The sequence below is a fragment of the Neopsephotus bourkii genome, unplaced genomic scaffold, assembly GCF_033783945.1.
Source record: "Neopsephotus bourkii isolate Nb327-2 ecotype Australia unplaced genomic scaffold, CSIRO-AGI_Nbou_v1 NB_463, whole genome shotgun sequence".
NCBI classification, from domain to species: Eukaryota; Metazoa; Chordata; class Aves; order Psittaciformes; family Psittacidae; genus Neopsephotus; species Neopsephotus bourkii.
Window position 1 is genome coordinate 2,491,599 of NW_026900965.1, and position 20,454 is coordinate 2,512,052.

The 20,454-nt window shown below is 60.2% G+C and overlaps 3 protein-coding genes across 3 annotated transcripts; 2 read left to right on the forward strand and 1 right to left on the reverse strand.

The window, feature by feature from the left end:
• The first annotated feature begins 1,620 nt into the window (after positions 1 to 1,620).
• Positions 1,621 to 3,342, forward strand: COMMD4 (COMM domain containing 4). Its single transcript, XM_061349818.1, has 8 exons — positions 1,621 to 1,725; positions 1,802 to 1,873; positions 1,968 to 2,033; positions 2,354 to 2,393; positions 2,488 to 2,607; positions 2,679 to 2,759; positions 2,966 to 3,142; positions 3,233 to 3,342. The coding sequence occupies exons 1-8, from the start codon at positions 1,723 to 1,725 to the stop codon at positions 3,271 to 3,273; spliced, it is 600 nt and encodes a 199-aa protein (XP_061205802.1). The 5' UTR covers positions 1,621 to 1,722; the 3' UTR covers positions 3,274 to 3,342.
• Positions 3,343 to 3,557: 215 nt separating this feature from the next.
• On the forward strand, positions 3,558 to 7,676 carry NEIL1 (nei like DNA glycosylase 1). Its single transcript, XM_061350005.1, has 9 exons — positions 3,558 to 3,995; positions 4,074 to 4,193; positions 4,580 to 4,658; positions 5,630 to 5,729; positions 5,851 to 5,975; positions 6,389 to 6,416; positions 7,159 to 7,220; positions 7,368 to 7,557; positions 7,641 to 7,676. Exons 1-9 carry the CDS (start codon positions 3,574 to 3,576, stop codon positions 7,658 to 7,660), a joined length of 1,146 nt encoding a protein of 381 aa, XP_061205989.1. The 5' UTR covers positions 3,558 to 3,573; the 3' UTR covers positions 7,661 to 7,676.
• Positions 7,677 to 8,521: 845 nt separating this feature from the next.
• MAN2C1 (mannosidase alpha class 2C member 1) lies at positions 8,522 to 20,221 on the reverse strand. Its single transcript, XM_061350004.1, has 26 exons — positions 20,122 to 20,221; positions 19,820 to 19,945; positions 18,753 to 18,876; positions 17,973 to 18,043; positions 17,599 to 17,776; positions 17,062 to 17,251; positions 16,543 to 16,649; positions 16,276 to 16,386; positions 15,359 to 15,451; positions 14,838 to 14,954; positions 14,057 to 14,152; positions 13,675 to 13,820; positions 13,378 to 13,501; positions 12,733 to 12,854; positions 12,214 to 12,299; positions 11,639 to 11,809; positions 11,384 to 11,466; positions 11,135 to 11,229; positions 10,913 to 11,017; positions 10,566 to 10,722; positions 10,127 to 10,270; positions 9,939 to 10,048; positions 9,302 to 9,381; positions 9,081 to 9,226; positions 8,804 to 8,907; positions 8,522 to 8,729 (listed from the first exon to the last, which is right to left on the reverse strand). The coding sequence occupies exons 1-26, from the start codon at positions 20,211 to 20,213 to the stop codon at positions 8,612 to 8,614; spliced, it is 3,096 nt and encodes a 1,031-aa protein (XP_061205988.1). The 5' UTR covers positions 20,214 to 20,221; the 3' UTR covers positions 8,522 to 8,611.
• Positions 20,222 to 20,454: the final 233 nt, after the last annotated feature.

Genomic DNA, 20,454 nt, shown 5'->3' on the forward strand with positions numbered 1-20,454 from the left:
CGTCCTCCCCGGAACTCAGCACCCACTGTGGGTCCTGCGGGACGCGACCCCTGAGGCTCCGCGGATGTGCGGTGGGACCGGGAGTGGGGAAGCCGAATTGAAGGGGCGGGCCGGCACTGGGAGAAACGGAGAGGGGGCGGAGCCGGATTGAAGAGACGGACCAGGATTGGTAGGAACGGAGACGGGAGGGTCTGAAGCGGGCGGGGGGGGAAGGAGCGGGGCGTGATTGGCTGGGTAGGGGAAGGCGGGATGGGGGCGGAGGCTATAAAAGGGGAGCGCTGAAAGGGAGCAACTGTTGGGTGCGGCGCAGCGGGGTGCCGGTGCCTCTGCCTGCTGTGTATGCACGGGTCAGCTCTCTTTCCGCGGGTAGCGTCCAAGGCGGCACTGGAAGCGGTTCGGGGGCATGGCGGTCTGGGGTAGGGAGCGCTGTACAGGGCAGGGTCAATAATAAAGCTGATGCTGTTGAGCTGTGTGTTGACACCTTGCACGGTGCGTACGGAGCCATCTGTGTGCTCAGGCGTACCCGTGCTCCGTCGTTTCCCCTGAGCCGGGCGGTGGCACCGGGGGGCGGTTTCAGCCCTGAGCGGGGATTGAGGGGTGTGCTTGGAACTGAGCCGCGGCACCGGGGACCGGCCGGGGTAAGGGGCGGGGCCAGGCGCGGCAGCCCCAGCCCCAGCTAAGGCACAGCAACCGAGCTCTAGGTTTCCCACCTTGCAAAAAGCCCAGCGCTGCCGGGGCCGGGCGGAGGCAGCCGCGGGGCTGGAGCCAGGATAACGGCTCGGGATGAACTGGATGCGGTGGGGATGGAGCTGACCTGAGGCAGAGCTGGAGCTGAATAATTGAGCATGGGGCTAAGAATACAGGTTGTGGGAATGACCTGAAGTCAGTCGGGGCTGGGAACTCGTCTGAGGCTGGAATACAGAGCCGGAGCAAAGACATGACACAGCCGGGCTGGAATGAAACCTCTGCAGCTGGAAAAGAAAGCTTGTGGGAAGGAGCTGAAATCTGTCAGGGCTGGGATCTTGGCTGGAGCTGGAATAGAGAAACAGGTCCCTGCTCCGGGGACGCTGCCAGTTTTCCCCCAGGAAGCAGGTCCCGTGCGCGGCAGCTCAGAGGGAAGCGCAGTTGGAGCCGCTCTCCCCCTTGGAGAGGAGCGGGGAGCTCAGCACAGCCCCGGAGCATCCCTCCCATGGGCCGAGCACGCCCAGAGTTGCTTGTGGTCAGCTCTGCCCCGTGCCTGCTGTGGAGACCCACAGCACTGGCTGACCTGTGACTAGAGAAGAGGTCCTGAAGCTGCTCCTGGCAGCGAGTGTCTGTATGTAGCGCTGCTTCCTGCCTCCAGAGGCTGGGAAAAGCACGCTTTTGGGTGGCAAAACCCCAACGCTTCTTCTTGCCATTACTGACAGCCCCCAGCCATGGGTGCTGAGCCTGCTGGGTTGACGGGCAGCACTCAGCACCCAATTCCCTCACCCCAGCCCCACCAGGGACACATTTCCTTACCCCTTTAACCCACGGTACCCCGTGGGGAAGGGGCTGTACCGGTGCTGTGGAGCTACAGGGCCACCCCGGCCACGCTCCCTAACGCCCCTCACCCGGGTTTGGGGCGGCCGCTTCGGCTCCTCCCCGCAGCACTCGGGGAGGGGCGGGCCGAGCGCGTTGCTTTCCTCCTCCGCGGGAGCGGTTCCGGGTCGCGGAGGCGGGATCCGCGGTGGTACCGACGATATGGTGGGGCTGGGGGCCGAGGGGAGGTGTGGGGCGCGGTGAGCCCGCGGCGGGCTCTGACTGCACTTCCCTTCCGTAGCGGTTCCGGTTCTGCGGGGACCTGGACTGCCCGGACTGGGTCCTGGCCGAGATCAGCACCCTGGCCAAAATCGTTAAGTGCCCGCTCCCCCCGGACTCTGCCCGCTCCCGTCCCGCCGAGCCCGCTTCTCACCCCCCCCCTTGTCCTTCTCTTCCTCCTCCCGCAGTCCTCGGTGAAGCTGAAGCTGATCTGTGCCCAAGTGCTGCGGGACCTGCTGGGCGGGAGCATGGAGGTGAGTGACGGGGAGACACCGCTGGTCTGCTTGCTCCAAACGGCACCTCCGCGGCGGGTGCTGCCGGCCAGTACTACCAGTAGTGACTTGGGTAGTGAGTAGTAATACTAAGATGAGCATTCCACTAGCATATAGAATCGTATTCCTGAGGTACCCATCCATTCTAGTGGATGGGTACATCCATTCTAGTTGGAACTGGATGAGCCTTAAGGTCCTTTCCAACCAAACCAGTCTGTGATTGTATGATTGCTGGTGTTGGCTGTGGTGCTGTGCAGTACCTCGTGCTCACTACGATAGCCTCACATGCTGCTCTCCCACAGTATGAGAAGATCCTGAAGCTGACCTCAGATGCCAAGTTAGGTGAGCACTGCTGCCCTGGACCCTACCGCAGCTCCATCCCTAGGGACTGGCAGTGGTGTGGCTGGGGCTGCAGAGCTGACCCTTCCCCATGCAGAGTCGGGGGATGTGAAGGCCACCATCGCTGTCCTCGGCTTCATCCTCTCCAGTGCTGCCAAGCACGGTGTGGACAGCGAGTCCCTGTCCAGTGAGCTGCAGCAGCTGGGGCTGCCCAAAGGTAGGGGCGACCCTGGGGGTGTCACCGTGGTCGGGTCGGTGCCATCGGACAGTTTTGTTGTGCCCTGGCAGAACACGCCAGCGGGCTGTGCCGGTCCTACGAGGAGAAGCAGAGCTCCCTCCAGGACAGCCTGAGGGCTGCCAGTCTGAGATGTGAGTGTGGCCATGGTCTCAAGGGGATGTACTGGGTCTCGGGGAGGGTCTTTGTTCTCTGGGGTCAGGGGGGTTTGGGTCTTGAGTGGCATGGCTTGGGTCACACAGTGGGGGTGTTGGGTTTCAGGGTGGGGTGTTTGGGATCAGGGATGGGCTGTTTGGGATCGGGGTGTGTGTGTGTGATGCTGCCCCGTTGCCTGCCGCAGTGAGCCGGCTGGGCTCGGTGTGCTGGCGTGTGGATTACACCCTCAGCTCCAGCGAGCTGCAGGAGGTCCATGAGCCCCTCGTGCACTTGACGTTCACCGTGCGGGATGGGCAGCGCGGGAGCACAGAGGCTGTGCCCATGGCGGTGTCGGCCGACAAGTTCCGGGTGCTGCTGGCAGGTGAGGCCGCAGGAGGGGAGGTGGCAGCAGGGGTGGGGGACACCGCGGTGCCGGAGCGGCTCCCCCACGGCCTGCTCCGTGTCTCCGCAGAGCTGAAGCAGGCGCAGGCGCTGATGAACACGCTGAGCTGAGCCGGGCGAGAGGTCCCGGTGCGCTCGGAGCCAGCTCCAATAAAGGTGTCTATGATAGACGCGCCTTGGTGTGACTGCTCCTCCGGTGGACTACAACTCCCGACATGCACCGCGGCCCGTTGCATGGGCTGCAAGCTTGGACTACAACTTCCGGCGTGCACCGCGGGCCGTGCAGCCAATGGGGAGCGAGGGGCGGGGCATAGTTGGGGGTGTGTCCCCAGGGGCAGTGCTTTCGGCCGGTGCGTCCGGTCCCTGTGTCTCGCTGGGTCCGGTCTCTCCGGTGCGTCCGGTCCTGCGGCCATGCCCGAGTGCCCGGAGCTGCACCTGGCCGGGCGCTACATCAACGAGGCGTGCGGCGCGCTGGTGTTCTCGGGCGGCGTGGAGCGCTCGGCGGTGGGCAGGGGCCCGGAGGTGCCGTTCAGCAGCGAGGCTTACCGCATCTCTGCCACCGCCCGGGGCAAGGAGCTGCGCCTGACGCTGACCCCGCTGGGCTCCGCCGGTGCCCCCCAGGAGCTGGTTTTCCGCTTCGGCATGTCGGGCTCGTTCCGGCTGTGCCCCGCCGCCCAGCTCCCGCGCCATGCTCACCTCCGGTTCCGCACCCGCGACAGCCCCCCGCGCGTCCTCTGCTTCATCGATGCCCGCCGCTTCGGGTCGTGGCGTCTGGGGGACGCCTGGCAGGAGGGCCGCGGGCCCTGCGTCCTCTCCGAGTACCAGGCCTTCAGGTGAGCATCCAGCAGGCACGGGGAGAGCCCCCAGCTCGGCTTCAGCTGAGGTGAGCGTCCTGATGCGCTCCCCCGCAGGGAGAACGTGCTGAAGAACCTGGAGGACAAAGCTTTTGACAAGCCCATCTGTGAGGCCCTCTTAAACCAGAAGTTTTTCAATGGAATTGGGAATTATCTCCGTGCTGAGATCCTGTACAGGTAAGATGGGGGGAGAGGCTTCGGCAGCAGGAGTTTGCCAGAGTTTTAATGGTGGCTTCTCACCTGGTAGACAGGGGCAAGTGCCAGAACTGAGGGCTGAGGACCTTTGGAGAGGGACTTTGGACAAGGGGAATGGCTTGAACCTGCCCGAGGGGAGACTGAGCTGAGCTCTTAGGCAGAAGCTCTTCCCTGTGAGGGTGCTGAGGCGCTGGCACAGGGTGCCCAGAGAAGCTGTGGCTGCCCCATCCCTGGCAGTGTTCAAGGCCAGGTTGGACACAGGGGCTTGGAGCAAGCTGCTCCAGTGGAAGGGGTCCCTGCCTGTGGCAATGGTTGGAACTTAAGGTCCCTTCAACCCAAACCAGTCTGGGATTCTGTGGCTCTCTCAGGTTGAAGATCCCTCCCTTTGAAAAGGCTCGGACGGTTCTGGAGGCCCTGAAGGAGCAGGAGCAGGAGAGGAGGAGGAAGGTGAGGAGCACCCTCAGAAAGGGCAGGTTTCCAGCCAGAGGCTGGGATTTCTTTGCCTACATCCCTCTGGGACATCTCGAGAGCTCCAGGAGCCTCTTCCCTTCTGTGGGCAAGCTGGGCTGAGCTGAGGAACGTTCCCCATTGGGGTTTGCGCTCAGCAGCAGTGGAGGTGGCTCAGTTTGCTGCCAGCCCCCAGCCTGGGCTCAGCCCTGCCCTGCCCTGGCTTTGGGCTTAGCTGGGTGTGAAGCCGTGGCTCAGGTTGGCTGTTTCGGGCTTGTTCCAGCACAGGAGCCAGTTTCAGTTCATGTTTGGTTCCTTGCTCCAATGGGGCAGAACATCATCCCTTGGCCTCCGCACCCCCGGCTTACACTGCTGTTGGGAGGCGATTTGCTGCTCAGAGCCTCTCCCATCCCAACAATGGGCATTTTCCCTGCACAACTCCATCCCTTGCTGCACGGGATCCTTCTCCTCAGGCTGTTCCTTAGCCATGAACAGCGCCTGTCTGGGCACATCTGCCCCTCCAGTGCAGCAGAGCAGCCCCATAACCTCACGTGTCCGGCTCATGCTCATCCGTGGCTGGGCTGATGAGCTGTGACAGCAGCACATGCCCTTGAGCTGTGCTGGTGCCACCCTCAGGAAGCCTCCGGGTTTATTTGGGGTGGGTGAAGAGGAAGAGAAGGGGAAAACAAACACTTTAAAGCTTCAAACCCCTGGGGAAGGCTGCAGTGGACCCATGGCTGATCTGGTGGCCTCGGGGGGAGGGAAGTGGCTGGTTTGCTGAGGCAGAGAACAACAAACAAGACCTGAGTGATGCTTGTACAAAGTGCTGGTGTTCCTGTGTGACTACGCCTTCCCACAGCTTTGTAGCCATGGGGAGCATCCTAATACACAGTTTGAAGCCTGTGATGGAGCACGTGGGGAGTGAGGGCAAGAGGAGGTGGGAATCTGGCTCCCCTTCTGTCCCCCTGCAGAATCCCCCCCTGACACTGAGCAAGAAGCTGAAGCTGATGCGGGAGAACCCGGATCTCCTGGAGCTGTGTCACAGCGTGCCCATGGAGGTCATCGCGACGGGTGAGGCGTGAGGACAGGAGCCCTGCGCCTGCCATTCCCAAGCAGGAGGCTTGGGAGGGCACCCAACAGCATGGTCACTGCTTCCTCTCTACCTCTGTCCTGTCCCCCTCTCCCTTCCCAGAGAAACACCTCTCTGACCCGGATCACTCGGATAACTACGCTGCATTCAAGAGCTGGCTGCAGTGTTACCTGGTGCCCGGCATGAGCTCCCTGCGCGACCGCAACGGCAGAACCATCTGGTTCCAGGTAGGAGCCTTGGGGATGGGTGTCCCTGACCACCAGCTTCCTGAGACCCCCCCCTTTGCATTACACTGTGTCACTGGGGGCCTCCCTTTGTGGCCAGGTAGCTGGGTATGGAGGTGCCAAGGACCCCAGGGATGGTGGGCAGGCTGGAGCGGATGGGATGGCAGGGATGGGGGCTCTGATGGTTTGGCAGCCCCGTTCCCTCCCTCCTATGCCTGGGTGAGCCGCTGAGGTGGGGACTCACAGAAGGAGCTGATGAGAGAGCTCAGGGCACAGGGCAGGTCCAGCTTCCCTGCTCCCAGGGAAACGTGGCTCTTTCCACATCACTGCCTTGGCCGTGGGACGGAGAGGGGGCACAGATTCTGCCCCCTGCAGAATGGTGCACCCTGGTCAATGCTCTGTCACCTTCCTTGCAGGGAGAGCCTGGCCCCATGGCTCCCAAAGGTGAGTGGCCTCTCTCCTCCCCATGGGACCTGCTCATGCCCCAGGAGGGCTGGAAGCTGGGAAGGCAAAGGCAAATGCAAATGCAAATGCCCTCTCTCTGGGGCGCTGACAGGCTTATGGTGGCTGTTGGCACTGGGATCAAGGTTTCCTACCTACCAGCACACCAACCTGCCTGGGCACAGCATTCATTGTACCTGCAGGATATAGAATCCCAGACTGGTTTGGATTGGAACTGGACTTAAAGCTCATCCAGCTCCAACCCCTGCCACAGGCAGGGACCCCTTCCACTGGAGCAGCTTGCTCCAAGCCCCTGTGTCCAGCCTGGCCTTGAGCACTGCCAGGGATGGGGCAGCCACAGCTTCTCTGGGCACCCTGTGCCAGCGCCTCAGCACCCTCACAGGGAAGAGCTTCTGCCTAAGAGCTCAGCTCAGTCTCCCCTCGGGCAGGTTCAAGCCATTCCCCTTGGCCTGTCCCTACAGGCCCTTGTCCCAAGCCCCTCTCCAGGTTTCCTGCAGCCCCTTTAGGCACTGGAGCTGCTCTAAGGTCTCCCCTTCAGGAGCCTTCTCTTCTCCAGGCTGCCCCAGCCCAGCTCTCTCAGCCTGGCTCCAGAGCAGAGCTGCTCCAGGATAGTTTTCCATGCCTGCACCTTCGCCCCCATCCCTGCCTGCCAGGCCGGTCCCTCACGGTGCAGTCACTGCCCCATCTCCTCACACACCCAACCTGGTCCCATCTTCCCACACAGGGCAGGCGCCCCGCAAGAAGCACGCTCAGGTGGAGTCAGACCCCGAGGCTGTGACCCCCAAGGTAAGACGCTTGTGCTGTCCTGTTCCCTGTGCCCTGCTCCCCCTCCTCCTGCTCTCCCAGGGGAGCTCTCTCCTCCCTGCCGTTCCTCAGCATCCTCCTGCCCAAGCCCGGTCCTGTTGCTAAGCTCCAGCCCTGGGGTCCCTGCAGGTCCCCCCCCGTGCCTCACGACGGCGCCGCAGGGCCGCAGTGAACCCCCCGGTGCCAGCCGAGGAGGCCGGGGCTGGGCCGGGGAAGGGACGCGCTCGCAGGAGGAGGAGCGCGGCCACTGCCGGGGCCCTGCCCGAGCCCGAGGTCAAGGCTGGAAGGCGGCTCCGGAGCCCAGCGCGCAGGGGCAGAGGTGAGGCTGGTTCCGTGCGGCTCCAGCGCAGCGTCGGGGCACCCCTCACCCGCTGACTGCTCCTTTCCCTCTTCCCCTCCCAGGCACAGCCCCTGCAGTGTGAGTGCTGCCCCGTCCCCAGGAGCAGCTCGGGTTAGGGCCTGGGTTAGTGCTGAGGAGGGAGCTCAGTGCTGGGGCTGCTCCGTTCCTGTGCTCACCCCTGCTTGCTACTGCTGCGTGGCAGGACGGAGGAGCTGAGCTTGGTGCTGGTTTATTCAGCATCCTCCTGCTGCCCTCAGGTATCTGAGGGGGATAAGGGCTATGGAACTGTCATGCTGGCCACTGGTCCTTCCCTTTGCCTAAGAGTGGATTGCCTTTTCCTTCCTCACATCCCTTTATCACTGTTTTTAGCTGACTAATAAAGTATTTTGTATAGAAATCCCTGTGCCTGCCTTCTTGTGATAAGGATACCCCCTCTGGGCCCAACCTCTTCCCACATGGGCTGCGGGTGGCTTCCCCTCCACCTCATCCCTCCAGCAATAAAGGTAAGCTCTGCCTCCCTGGTCCCAGGAGTGAGATGCTGCTGAGGAGGGCACTTAAGAGCAGCAGCTACAGCAGGGAGGAGGCAGATCAGAGCAGTGAGCTGGAAGTGAGGTCAGAAAACAGGCTGGAGCTTGCGTTCATGTAATTCATGTATCTGTGCTCCCCTTCTGCAAGGGCAGCGCAAGGGGCAGGTGAAGGCAGAGAGGAATGACTCAAATGTGTCTTTGTGCTTGCTACAAGAGGAAGGCTGAGACACTGGAAAGCTGCTTCTCCCCAGCCCCACCGGGGTTGGAGCAGTGCTGGTGCGGGGCCAGCCAGCCTGTCATACCACCTTACCCACACTGCAGCTGGCAGGGAGCTGGCACGGGACGAGTGTCCTGGGCTGAAGACCAGAGCTGTTCTTGAGGCTGGGTGTGGGCAGCGAGGGTAGGAATCTGCTGCTGCCACCTCCTTGGGCTCAGAGGAGCCTCAGGCTGGGATCTGAGCTCCCGGTGTTGGCCCAGGTTGCCACAAGGGTGATGGATGCTGTCCCTCACTGCCTCAAGACCAAGAGGAGGGAGAGCACACGGAAGGGGGTGAAGGAGAGCCTCAGGCCCCGCGGCTCCAGCTGCAGGCGTTCCGCTGCCACCGGCCGCTCCAGGAGGTCACAGCTGGGGAAAGAGCAGGGGGTGAGGCTGAAGCCACCGCTCCCCATCCCCACCCATGCCCCCCAGTGTGGACTTACAGCATCGCCTCCTCAACGGGCAGCGAGGTCTGCAGCCAGGCCACGACTGTGCTGCCATGTGCCTCGTACAGGCGGACCAGCACAGCTCCGGGCCTGTCCTCAGCCTTGGGGGACAGAAGGGAGCTCTGTTAGCCATGCGCTAACCCCATCTTGCCCTCGCAGGACGTGCGAACACTGCTCCCCATCACCTGGCGCTGCCAGGCAGGGATGAGCAAGCCACGCTCCTCACCAAGAGCTGAACCCCTCTGCCCGCCCCATGCCTGCCCCAGGGACCTGCCTGCTTGACGGTCTCCAGCACCACCGCAGGGGAGCTGACAGAAAAGGCACTGTAGGGTGGGCACGGGGCAGAGCGGGCCGGCAGCGTGTGCAGGGGGAAGTTCAAGCTGTAGGCGCGCTGGATCACACCGGCATCCTGGAAGGAACCTGCGGTGCAAGAACCCCTCTCCAGCCTCTAGACACGCGCAGGCTCACGGGAGCACTGCGCATCCCATCACTCACCCAGGTGAGGCATCACGGCGTAGGTGAACTGGTGGTGGCCCATGTCTGCTGTGGCATCGGGGGACTTGGGTGCTCTCAGCCTAAGACAAGAAGGTGACGCTGGTGGCTGTGACACACAGGGCAGAGCCACGGGAGCACTGCAGCAAGACAACTGCCTCCCCTGGTACCTCGAGGCTGGGCCCTGAGGTGGAAGCTGACATGCTGTTCCTGGCACTAGCAAACAGACCCTGGGCAGCCCCAGAACTAAAGGATTTGAAGGGTGTTTTCCAGTGAAACCTGTGGCTGAGGGAGTGAAACTGGAATGTGCAGAGTTTGTCTTAGCTTTGTATGCACTGTAATGTTCCTGTAACCGTTCCTGCTTCACCTTGAGCCTCCCCTCCCAGGGTATGACAGCAACAGAAATATTACTTGGTGCAGTTGTGGATCTGATCCCTCCTGACTTATTTATGAGCATAACTCAGAGGAATTACAGCATCTCTGTGTAACTAAGTCAGCCAAAAGCTCTCAGATGGCAGCTGCCACTCTGACAATACCAGACTATTCCCTTACTGACTGTGATCATTTAGGACCAGGCATTGCCCTGACCCCAGAGACAGCTCAAAGGCAGAGTGGCTGCTGCAGCTCTGCCCTGACTCACAGCGAGAGGCTGAGGACGTTGCCGTGGGCCGATGCCCCGTACTTGCAGCCGTTCAGCAGAGCCACCCCGAAGCCGTGCTCGGAGAGATCCAGCCACTTGTGAGCCCACACCTGCAGGAGGTGCCAAGGGGTATGTTACCCACTGAGCTACCTCCTGGGAGCAAGAGCAGCCCCCTCCTTTCCTCCCACCTCGAATCGAGCCCAGTCCCAGGATGTGTTCCAGTGCGTCGGCCGCTGCAGGTGCCCAAACTGGATCTCGTAGGTGGCGTTTGGGCTCCGGACCTGCACAGGGAACTCCACCTTCAGGAACTTGTGAGCCTCCTTCCATTCAACCTGCGTGCACAGCAGAAGGGCATCACCACAGGGGCTGACGGGCAGAGGATGCTCCTGTCCTTCCCCGGTGCGCAGCAGCCAGCTCGCACCCAGGAGCAATAAAACCCCACTGGACTCTGAACACAGATGAACTGGTGGGTTCTTCCCACGGGGACCCCCACCCTCAGGGTGCCTTCCCCTAAAGCAGGAGGGGGCTGCAGGGAAGGAAACAGGAGGGGGAATGTGACTGAGACGCAAGGCTCAGCTCTCAGGGCCCTGCCTGCACAGTGCAATGTTTGTCACCCACTGGGCAGACCTGGGTCAGGAAGCGGAGGTAGGGACACGTAGCATCCAAGATGATCTCCTGGGTCAAGGTGCTGCTTTTCCCTATCTGCAGAGAGAAGCTGACACTTCCCCGCAGGCCCCCGGCCAGGGTGACCTCCAGAGGCTTCAGCAGCGTTGTCACCGGCTTCCTAGAGCAAGGGATGAACGCAGAGGTGGTAGACCCAGGCTCCCAAATCCCAATCCAACCCCCATGCAGCAAGCACTCACTTCTGCAGAGTGAATGCTCTGTTACAGCTTTAGGTGCAGCTAGGACTGACAGGGAGACATGAACCTCAGAGCAAAGTCAAACCCCATGTGCTGCATGCGCTGCTCCTCTACCTGGTTTCCAAGTGATAATCCATCACATCCCAGGCATCCCAGTACAGGGGGACGTCATCAAAGAGGGCAAACTGGTTGGCACAGCAGCCATCTGGGACTGACTCTCTGGAACAAAGTGGAGGGGAGCAGCGTAAGAACTGGAAGTGGAGAGGGTGCACAGCGAGAACACAACCTGAGAGAGGTTTGAGGAGCCCAGTTCCAGTAACTGGGTGACAGATGTACCTCTGGGAGTCCAGCAGCCGAAGGGAGGTCAGGCGCCCCATCACGTCCAGGCAGGCTGCAATCACCCCATTCTCCATGGCAATGGACCCGTCCTCCTTGGGGGAAAGGACAGAAACTGATTTCCCAGACCCACAGCTGCAGGAACTGGGAGCCCCAGTTGCAAACCCAGGGTGCGGGCTGGCTGCATTCCCTGGATTTCTCTCCAGTCAACCCCTGATGCAGGGCACCTGGATCTGAGGCTGTGCTTACCCGTTTCCTCACTACCACAGGCTGAGGGGGCAGCAATGGCTCCCTCACTACAGCATAGCCCATGCTGGGGACTGTCACCAGAGCTGGAAAGCAAAGAGGTTCTGTTCCAACATCTGCCCCAGTCCCACTGCGCTGCCCTGTTGCTCTCACATCAGACCTTCTTGTGTACCCTCCTCCTCTTCATCCATAGGTCAGGGACAACCTGAAGCCCCAAGGAGCACTGTGACAGGTCAGTAAACCCTCCCCAGCACATACCCAGTGTCTCTGTTCCGGCTGGCCCAGCCTTGGCGACCACCTCGGTCCGTTCCCAGGGCAGAGTGTTCAGCACGAGGGTGCTCCCGGCATTCCCAGCTTCAGGCTCCAGCAGTTCCCTGCACAAGGACTGCACAGCTTCCTGCTGCAGCCCAGCACCAGCCCTGCGGATCTCTGAGCAACAAAGAGGCCCCAGCTGGATCCTCACATCCCAGGGCCCTCCCATGCAATGCACACACATTTCAGCTACAATTCCTACTGAGCATTCATTATCACTATCTATTAGTAAGTAATTAAAGCTTCAGATCACTCCTAACTTTGTTATTACAAGATAATACCAAAGACCTATGTGGTGCTGTAATAAAAGTGAAGCCACTGCAAGTGCCTGTGGGCAGCCAGGAGCAAATCTTTGCTGGGCTCTATCCTGGCCAGCAGCAAGCAGAGAAGTCCGTACATTGGGATGGTTTTTAATCCCACAGCTCCCCTGTTAATTCCCTGTTGAGTCAGCGCTGCTCCAGACACAGCCTGTAGCACCAAGCAGCCCAGGACTGCAACCTCCCTGTGCCCTCGTGGCTCACCTGCGTAGTACTGCAGAGCATCCTCCACCACAAGCTGGATACAGCTGCCTGGCAAAACATCATGGAACTGGTTGAGCAGCAATAACCTGAAGCAGAGAACAGAAACGAGGTGATGGAGCAGGGGAGAGCACAGGGCTTACCGAGCCCTGGTTGTAAGATGGACAAAACAAGTGTTCCTTATCCCCCCCCGGTAGCAAACGCGTGAGAGAAAAGGGTTCTTTTCCATAACATCCTTTAAATCCTTTAAACCCTGTCAACTCTCATCTTGGTAAACCACAACCCTGGGGAGTAAAAGCTGGTTTTTATCCCTCAGGGCTACCAGGTGGATTGTTACAATCAGACAAGTTAGAACTGGTGAGGAATGAGGTCAGAAATGAAGCTTCCAGCCAGGAGAGGCTTTGGAGCTACCTTCCAATGGGGAGGTGCCTGTGACATCCCGACCAGGAAGGTGATGGCAACACCCCACCAGTTTCCGGAAGGGGTTGTGCACACACAGCACTGCATCCTGCAGTCCCTCACCTCCAGAGCCGCTGCAGCTGGCTGGCAGGATACTGGAACCCAGCACCCTGTGCCATAGCCAAGGTGCTGAGCACTTCAACGTCATGGAGTATCCGCTCACACTCCCGATTCCCCTTCTTTATCTGGTGTCAGAGCAAGGAGAGAAGGAATATAAGGGGGTGCTGCTGTTTCCAGGCTTCCTTCTCACCCCCCTGAAGAAAGTCTGACAATAGATCTGTTTTATGGAGTCCTGGCTACGAGGTGGCTGCCACTGTTGAGACCTAAAGGGCACTGTCTGAACCCTGGATCTGCCTGAGCAGGAAAATCACACAATGGTTTGGGTTGAAAAAGGCTTAAAGCTCACCCAGTCCCAACCCCTGCCACGGGCAGGGACCCCTTCCACTGGAGCAGCTTGCTCCAAGCCCCTGTGTCCAACCTGGCCTTGAACACTGCCAGGGATGGGGCAGCCACAGCTTCTCTGGGCACCCTGTGCCAGTGCCTCAGCACCCTCACAGGGAAGAGCTTCTGCCTAAGAGCTCAGCTCAGTCTCCCCTCGGGCAGGTTCAAGCCATTCCCCTTGGCCTGTCCCTCCAAAGGGAAGAGAACTGGGAATGGCCACAAGGCCTGGGGATCAGGGACAACTTCCTCCACCCTGCGTGCACTCACCTGGGCCTGGGTGGTATAGGTGCCGTTGTGCAGCTCCAGGAAGAGCTCTCCCACCCATGTGTACAGCTGTGATGACTCCTTCTCCAGGGCAGAAAAGAGCTGGTCGGGAGTGGAGATCTGAACCCTGCAGGAGAGGCACACAGTGATGGGCCAGGGGAGTGCCTGGACATGGGCTAATGGAGCACCCTGACCAGAAAGGTGACAGAAACCCCAACACAACCACACAGTGCTCCTCCTGTCCTGCCCCATGCTGCTCTCACTGCTGGCCAGCAGAGAGGATGGGAGCTCCCCTCTCACCTTGGCAGCCCATCTGTGTCACTCATTCTCTTCATCCTGTCCAGCATCTTCTGCGTGGGGCCCCCTCCTCCATCCCCAAAGCCAAAGAGAAAAGCGCTGTGGTTCACACGTCCTTTGTCCTTGTTGTTCTTCACTGTTCTCAGCACCTAGAGGGGTTTGGGAGAGCTGTAATGCCCTGGCACCCAGCCCCAGTGCCACACAAGAAAGCCAGGTAAGCCTTTAGGGTGCAAAGCCCCACTTCCCCAGCCCGCAGTGCCCAAATCAGGCACAGACACATCTCAGAGGCACCCAAACAGCCTTTGCCCAGCCCCGCTCTCCCACTCCTTTCCAGGCCATGCCCTCTCCTGGAGCTTCAGATCTGCACGTGCAGGTCCTCACTCACCTCCTCCACTCGCCCCTGCATCCCATAGGAGTCTCCAGGGGGGAAATGGGTCAGGACTCGGGAGCCATCGATGCCTTCCCAGAAGAAGGTGTGATGCTGGAGGGCAGCCAAAGGAAAGCGTCTTGTACCACACAGTGCCAAGATGCTAAAGCACAGCCCCAGTGCTCCCTGCAGGTCCCAAAGACCTCTGGCCAAGCTGGTAGCAGAAAGGGAACTCACACTTAGCTCAGTGTTTCCAGGCTCCCAAACTCATCTCCCACACCAAGGTGTGTGCGTGGAGGGCACCCTCCAACCACATCAGCGTGCACTAAAGCCCAAACCCCCTCACAAGCTCTGTCCAACAGAGCCCAGCACCTCTGTCACCAGGGAAGTAAGGGCACAGGTGAGAGGCTCTTCAGAGCCCCTGGAGGGGGGCTTCACCTTCTCTCCACAGAGCTGAGGATGCTCTGATGGATCAGTGCAAGGAGACAGTTGCACAAGGGCAGGGGACAGCAGAGGAGAGGCTGGGTTTGCTGTGTTAGACCTGCATGCAAATCACAGCTTCCCATTTGGGAGCAGGAGGAATGTGCAGGCCAGGGCCCCAGCTGGGATCTCAAACCATGTCCCTCCTCTCCCCTAACGCCTGGCAGGACATTGCTCCCACCATAAACTGGTGGCTTCTGGAAGAAGAGCCTGTGTCAGTGGAGCCAGGCTCTACCCACAGAACCAACAGGCCCAGGCCTGCAGACAGGACCCCGGCACCCACAGGTCCATCCCCTGGGAAGAGGGAAGCACAACTCACCGGGAAGCTGTTCACCAGGTTCCAGCTGAGCTTCTGCGTGAGGAACCGCCTGATCCCACAGCCCCGCATCAGCTGGGGCAGCTGGGCCGAGTACCCAAACGTGTCCGGCAGCCAGAACTGGGAGCAGAGGGGGACACACACAGCCCTGAGTCCCGCTGGCCCAAACCACAGCCTGGGCTCATGGGGAGCTCAGGGATAGCCAGGCTCTGAGCCCTGCCTACAGAGGGAACTAAGATGTGTTTAGTGATGAGGCAACATAACCAAGGCCTGGGGCTGTGCTAACTTGGAGCAACCTGGTCTAGTGTGAGGTGTCCCTGCCCATGGCAAGGCATTGGATGTGGATGATCATAAGCTCCTTTCCAACCCAACCCATTCTATGATTCTGATCCATGGGGGGTTACCTATTTCCTCACCCCATCTTTAGCTGCACAAGGCAGGCCGATGTGAGCAGCCTGGAAGGCTCAGCCCTCACACGCAGCGAGAGGTGGAGCGCAGGGAGGGTGTGCTGGAAGAGCAGGTACCTCAGAGCAGAGCCGGCCAAACTGCTGCTGGAAGAAGCGCTGTCCCTGGAGGAACTGCCGCACCATGGACTCCCCGCTGGGCAGGTTCCCATCCTGGGGGGGAAGCACAGGGAGCCCATGCAGCACGGCAGGCGCTGGAGAAGGGAAGTGTGAGCATCCCATCGCCACCCCAGCCTGGCACATCACAGGCAGGATCTGAGGGCCAAAGGAGAGGCAGAGCTCAGCCAGGCCAGGCCACAGCTCCTTTCTCAGGGAATGAGGAGTTTGGGAGAGGGAAGGTGGCTTTGCTAGGCTGGACACTGAGGTTTTCTGGCCCTGGAGACCACCAGCAGCAGCCAGGATCAGCAGAGGTTTTGCTCCCCTCTCCAGTGTCAGGCCTGGTTGTAAGAACAGAATAAGGTCGTGGAGCTGCTGGAGCAAGTCCAGAGGAGGCCATGAGGATGATCAGGGGCTGGAGCACCTCCCTTATGGAGACAGGTTGAGAACATTGGGGCTGCTCAGCATGGAGAAGAGAAGCTGCGTGGAGACCTCATAGGAGCTTTCAGTGTCTGAAGGGGGCTACAGGGATGCTGGGGATGGGCTCTTCATCAGGGACTGGAGTGAGAGGACAAGGGGTGATGGGTTCACACTGAAACAGGGGAGATTTAGGTTGGATCTAAGGAAGAAGTTCCTCCCTGTGAGGGTGCTGAGGCGCTGGCACAGGGTGCCCAGAGAAGCTGTGGCTACCCCATCCCTGGCAGTGTTCAAGGCCAGGTTGGACACAGGGGCTTGGAGCAAGCTGCTCCAGTGGAAGGGGTCCCTGCCTGTGGGAGGGGTTGGAGCTGGGTGAGCTTTAAGGTCCCTTCCAACAATCCCATTGTGTGATTCTATGGTCCCAGAGGGAGGGTGCAGTGAGCCAGGCTCACCGTGCTGCTCACCATTTCCACCCAGGTGCCTCCTACAGGAATGAACTGCCCCTTTGCCACAAAGTCCTGAATCTGCTTGTAGAGCCCTGGGTACCAGCTCCGCACCCACTCGAACTGCTGGGCCTGCAGAGCACAGAGAGCAGGCTCAGCTCCCACCGCCTCAAACCACACCAATGCCCCTCCTCCCTTCAGCGGCACAGGATGCTCCCTGCCACCCCCATCTTGTTCTGGGTCATGCTGGAGAAGCAACAGGAGAGGTCCTAGAGGGATCTCACTGACCTGGGAGCAGGCGAAGGTGAGCTCTGGATTGCGCTCCATCAGGCGGACCACTGTGACCCAGCTCCGAGCACACTTACGGATGGTCTCCTCATACGGCCACAACCAGGCTGTGGGGACAGGCAGGGCCCCTCTGATGTTATTACCCAGCACTAACTCCCTTGGGATTGGGATCAGATGGGGAAAACGCTGGAGCAAAACGCTAAGTGCCTGATAGCAACACAGCCTGGGGCTTCCAGCTCCCACTTCTGCTGCCTCTCTGTTGGGACTGAAACCCCTCCAGGGACTGGAAATGGAGGGGTAAAACCCAACAGGTAGAAAACAGCAGCCTGGTGTTCATCACCAGCCCACCAGTGCTGCAAACAGACACACGCTCCCCTGCCTCACTGACAAGGGCACCACAGAGGTCCCTTTCCCTTCCCTTGGGGCACAATACCCAGTGCAGGAGCCCCAGGGCAGCTCTCCCTGCGTACTGCAGGCCCTGGCCTCCAGCTCAGCAGAGGGAGGCAGTGCTGCTCTCACCAGAGTCGATGTGGCAGTGCCCCATGGCGTGGATGCTGTGCTGGCTCTCGCCGTTCCTCTGGCTGAAGAAGGCGGCAGCCAGGGTGCGGGCAGCAGGGAAGGTGGAGGGGTCGGTCACATCGCACACGTTCACCATCCGGTTGGCAGCACACAGCGCCTGGGAACTCCGCTGGTTTTCCTCCCCGAGGAGCTGGGGTTGGGATGGGAACAGCCTGACCCCGAGAACCCGCCACCTCCACCCAACATGCGGCTCTGCCAGCGGTGCCAGGGGAACACCGCGGCCCTGCTCCACAGACACAACCATACATCATTGTCCACGTCCCTTCTAAAGCTGGGTTACACACCCCCCCATCCCAGCTGGCCCTCCTCTAACAGGTAAGCAGATGGAAAAGCCACTCCTGTGCCTTCTCTCTGTTCAGTTTCCCCCACTTCAGTCAATCATTTGCTCCTGCAGAGCCTCTTGGCAGGAGGAGACAGGTCACACAACAGCATGAGATAAAATGCAGCTGTGGAAGGGAACCCAAGGAGCTCACAGACCTGGGCCATGTCCAGCAGTATTTCCAGATCCACCAGCAGTTCATAGACATCTCTGTTGAAGACCACGAGCTCAGCCTTGCTAAGGGTGAACCTCTTGTCAGGGTCTGGAGGGGCGATCATGCTGCCCTTGCCAGCCCCAAAGAGCCCGTTGCAGGCCAGCTCCACGTACAGCGTCAGGCTGCAGAGACCAACAGCAAACCGTCAGGCAGCAGATCACAAGCAAGCAGATGGGGAAATCCATTCTCCTCCCCATCGTGGGGCCTGAAGAACAGGCAGAGACCCTGAATGGCTTCTCAGAGGACCAGGACACAGACAAGGATGTGTGATCCCAGCCTCTTGGCTTCAAACAATGCCAAGCTCCCCATACCACCCACCTGTGGGGCTCAGTCTCCTTCATGCTGCTTGTCAGGATGTAGCTGGTCTTCTCGCCTTCCTTAGTCAGACCCTGCAGGGGAACATGGCACATTTAACACGTGTCCTCAGGGGTCCATGACAGCAGGACGGGCAGGACAAGACACCCCAAAGCCCAGCTGGATAGAGGAACCTGGTCCCACGGGCTGGGGGACAAAGCTTCGCACAAGAACAACCAGCACAGAAGCTGCTGCTGCCCCAGCAGTACCACAAACCCTGCAGACCCCACCACAGAGCAGGGCAGGGATGCTAAAGGACACCTGAGCAGGACTGAAGCTGATAACCTCTAGAAACCAGACTCAAACCCACCAACACCAGGCTTGCCCTTTGGGAACAGCCCCCAGCCCCACTGTGGTCTGACAGCACAGCATGCAGACCATGGAGTCATCCTCTCCTCATCCCACACATAGACTCTTCACAACCACACCCCTGCTCTGCACAGCAGTTTCTCCCTCATTTAAAGACAGCTCTCCTATTGCCTCAGAGATTACCCTTTGGGGCTAACCAGCCCTACAACTACAGACCCTCCTGTTTTCCTTTGTGACCACTGTCTGAACACCCAGATGTTCTCGGTTCTCTCCTGTTGGTCCTTGTGTTATTTTGAGCTCCCCAAAGCATCCCTCTGAAGAGTGCACAACAAAGAGGAGGAGGCGTCTTCTCCTGCCACATTGCAGAGGGCTAAGGGAGATAACCACCCTGTGGAGAGCAGGGTGCCTGGCACATCCCGATCCATGCATCCTTACCTGGACAGGCTGGGCATCTCGCCACACCATGCCCTCCCCATCGCTCTCCCAGACAAAGTGCACTTCCCGCCCTGTCCATGCCGGCGGGATGCTCAGCTCCACCTTAAACCAGCACGTCTCCCACCTGGAAGAGAACAGGCAGCGACCTCAGCCCTCTGTGAGACCTGCTCCCAAAGGGAACCACGCTTCCTCAGGGCCTCCAGGGAAAAGCTCAGTAGGGACAGCACACTGCTGGGACTCAAATGTGGTGATGCTACCCGTCCATGTACTGCTTTAACCTTGACACGGTGTGGTCGGGAGGTGGCTGTCACACAGCCACAGCTGAAGCAGAACACACCACCTGCACGTGCCAGCCTTGCTCTGTGCCCTGCAGACACACAGGGCTGTCCCCTCACCGTGAGCTGCTGCCCTGACCGCTTGCTCTTTCACCAAGGGATGCTTCGAGCTCATCAAGGGTGAGAGATGCAAGAGCAAGCTAAAAGCCATACTGACCGCAGTGCCCTGCTCATTCAAGCTGGCAGGGGCTGGAAAACTGCTCCCCTATCCTTCCTGTGCACTCATTCCAGAAGACAGCACAGCCAGAGCACACCAGGAACTGAATTATGGATGGGGCAGGGCAATGGATCAATACACCCAGACCTGTGACCCTTCTTATCACGGCTCTTAACCCCTAGGGGCAGGCTTGTGCCCAGGCTGCAAGGAGGCGCAGCCCAAGGGGGTGAGGAAGCAGAGGGTACTCAGGAGGAAGCACACAGACCCCAGCTCCTCCTGCAGCCCCAGAGGAACAGGCAGGAGCATCACCTCTTTGACCACTGCTGGGGAAAAACCCCATCTTCTCCCAGCCCTGACACTGATCCCACTCAGAAGCATCAGGGTCACAGCCATGGCTATGATCATGAGCATAAAGGGCAGATGAACGGGGCTCTTCCCTCTCCTTGGCCTGTTTCCTCTGCCTGCTATGCAGCCGGGAAGCCGATCATCACCCCATTTCTTTGCCATTGAGAGCCCACAAGGGCTCACACACACACAGAGCACAGGCTCTGGCCCCACGGGCACCCGGTACTCACGTGGGCCCGAAGGAGTCTCCGACTTGCGCCGGTCTGAATTCCTGCTTCACCGCCTCATCGTAGGGGATGCGCCGGGGGGTCTGGAAGCAGGACAGGGATACCGGGGGGCAGCGATCCCCAAACAGCCTGAGGGCGGAGATGGGACACCATTAACGAGGCCGGTCCGGGGGGGTGCGTGTAGGCATCACCCCGCTTTCCCCCTCTGCTCAATGAGCGCGGGGGATGCGGCACCCCTGAGGGGTCGGGATGGCGGCGGTGCGGGACACGGCCGCAGGGACACGGGGACGGGCGCGGGCCCTCACCTGCCCCGCAGGTTGCAGTCCGTGAAGTAGGTCTCGGAGAGGAACTTCTCGACCCGCTCCAACGCCGTCCGCCGGTGCTTGGGAGCGGCCATGGTGGCTGCGGGGCCCCTCTGCGCATGCGTGCCCGAGCTCTGCCCTCGGGAGGCGGACCCAGGGCTCGGTAACGAACGGGAAACCCCGATCCCGCACCCGCCTCTGGTCCTCCCGTCCCGCTTTATCCCCTCAGGAACAGGAAGGAAGGAAGGAGCAACCCGTATGCAATGGTCAGCCCTGGCGTTTTAATGGAAATACCGCACTACAGTCAAGTTTACAACCAGTTGTATAGAAACCACG

Bases quoted from the DNA above. Each gene is read 5' to 3' on its own strand.
- COMMD4 (XM_061349818.1), top strand. The intron at 1,874-1,967 runs GTTAAGTGCCCG...CTCCTCCCGCAG, and splicing joins TCAGCACCCTGGCCAAAATC to TCCTCGGTGAAGCTGAAGCT. The intron at 2,608-2,678 runs GTAGGGGCGACC...GTGCCCTGGCAG, and splicing joins GCAGCTGGGGCTGCCCAAAG to AACACGCCAGCGGGCTGTGC.
- MAN2C1 (XM_061350004.1), bottom strand. From the start codon at position 20,213: ATGGCCGCTCCCAAGCACCGGCGGACGGCGTTGGAGCGGGTCGAGAAG. The intron at 19,946-20,121 runs GTGAGGGCCCGC...CTCCGCCCTCAG, and splicing joins GACTGCAACCTGCGGGGCAG to GCTGTTTGGGGATCGCTGCC. The intron at 17,777-17,972 runs GTGGGTGGTATG...TGGTCTCTGCAG, and splicing joins AAGGAGACTGAGCCCCACAG to CCTGACGCTGTACGTGGAGC.
- NEIL1 (XM_061350005.1), top strand. From the start codon at position 3,574: ATGCCCGAGTGCCCGGAGCTGCACCTGGCCGGGCGCTACATCAACGAG. The intron at 6,417-7,158 runs GTGAGTGGCCTC...CTTCCCACACAG, and splicing joins TGGCCCCATGGCTCCCAAAG to GGCAGGCGCCCCGCAAGAAG. The intron at 7,221-7,367 runs GTAAGACGCTTG...GGGTCCCTGCAG, and splicing joins CCGAGGCTGTGACCCCCAAG to GTCCCCCCCCGTGCCTCACG.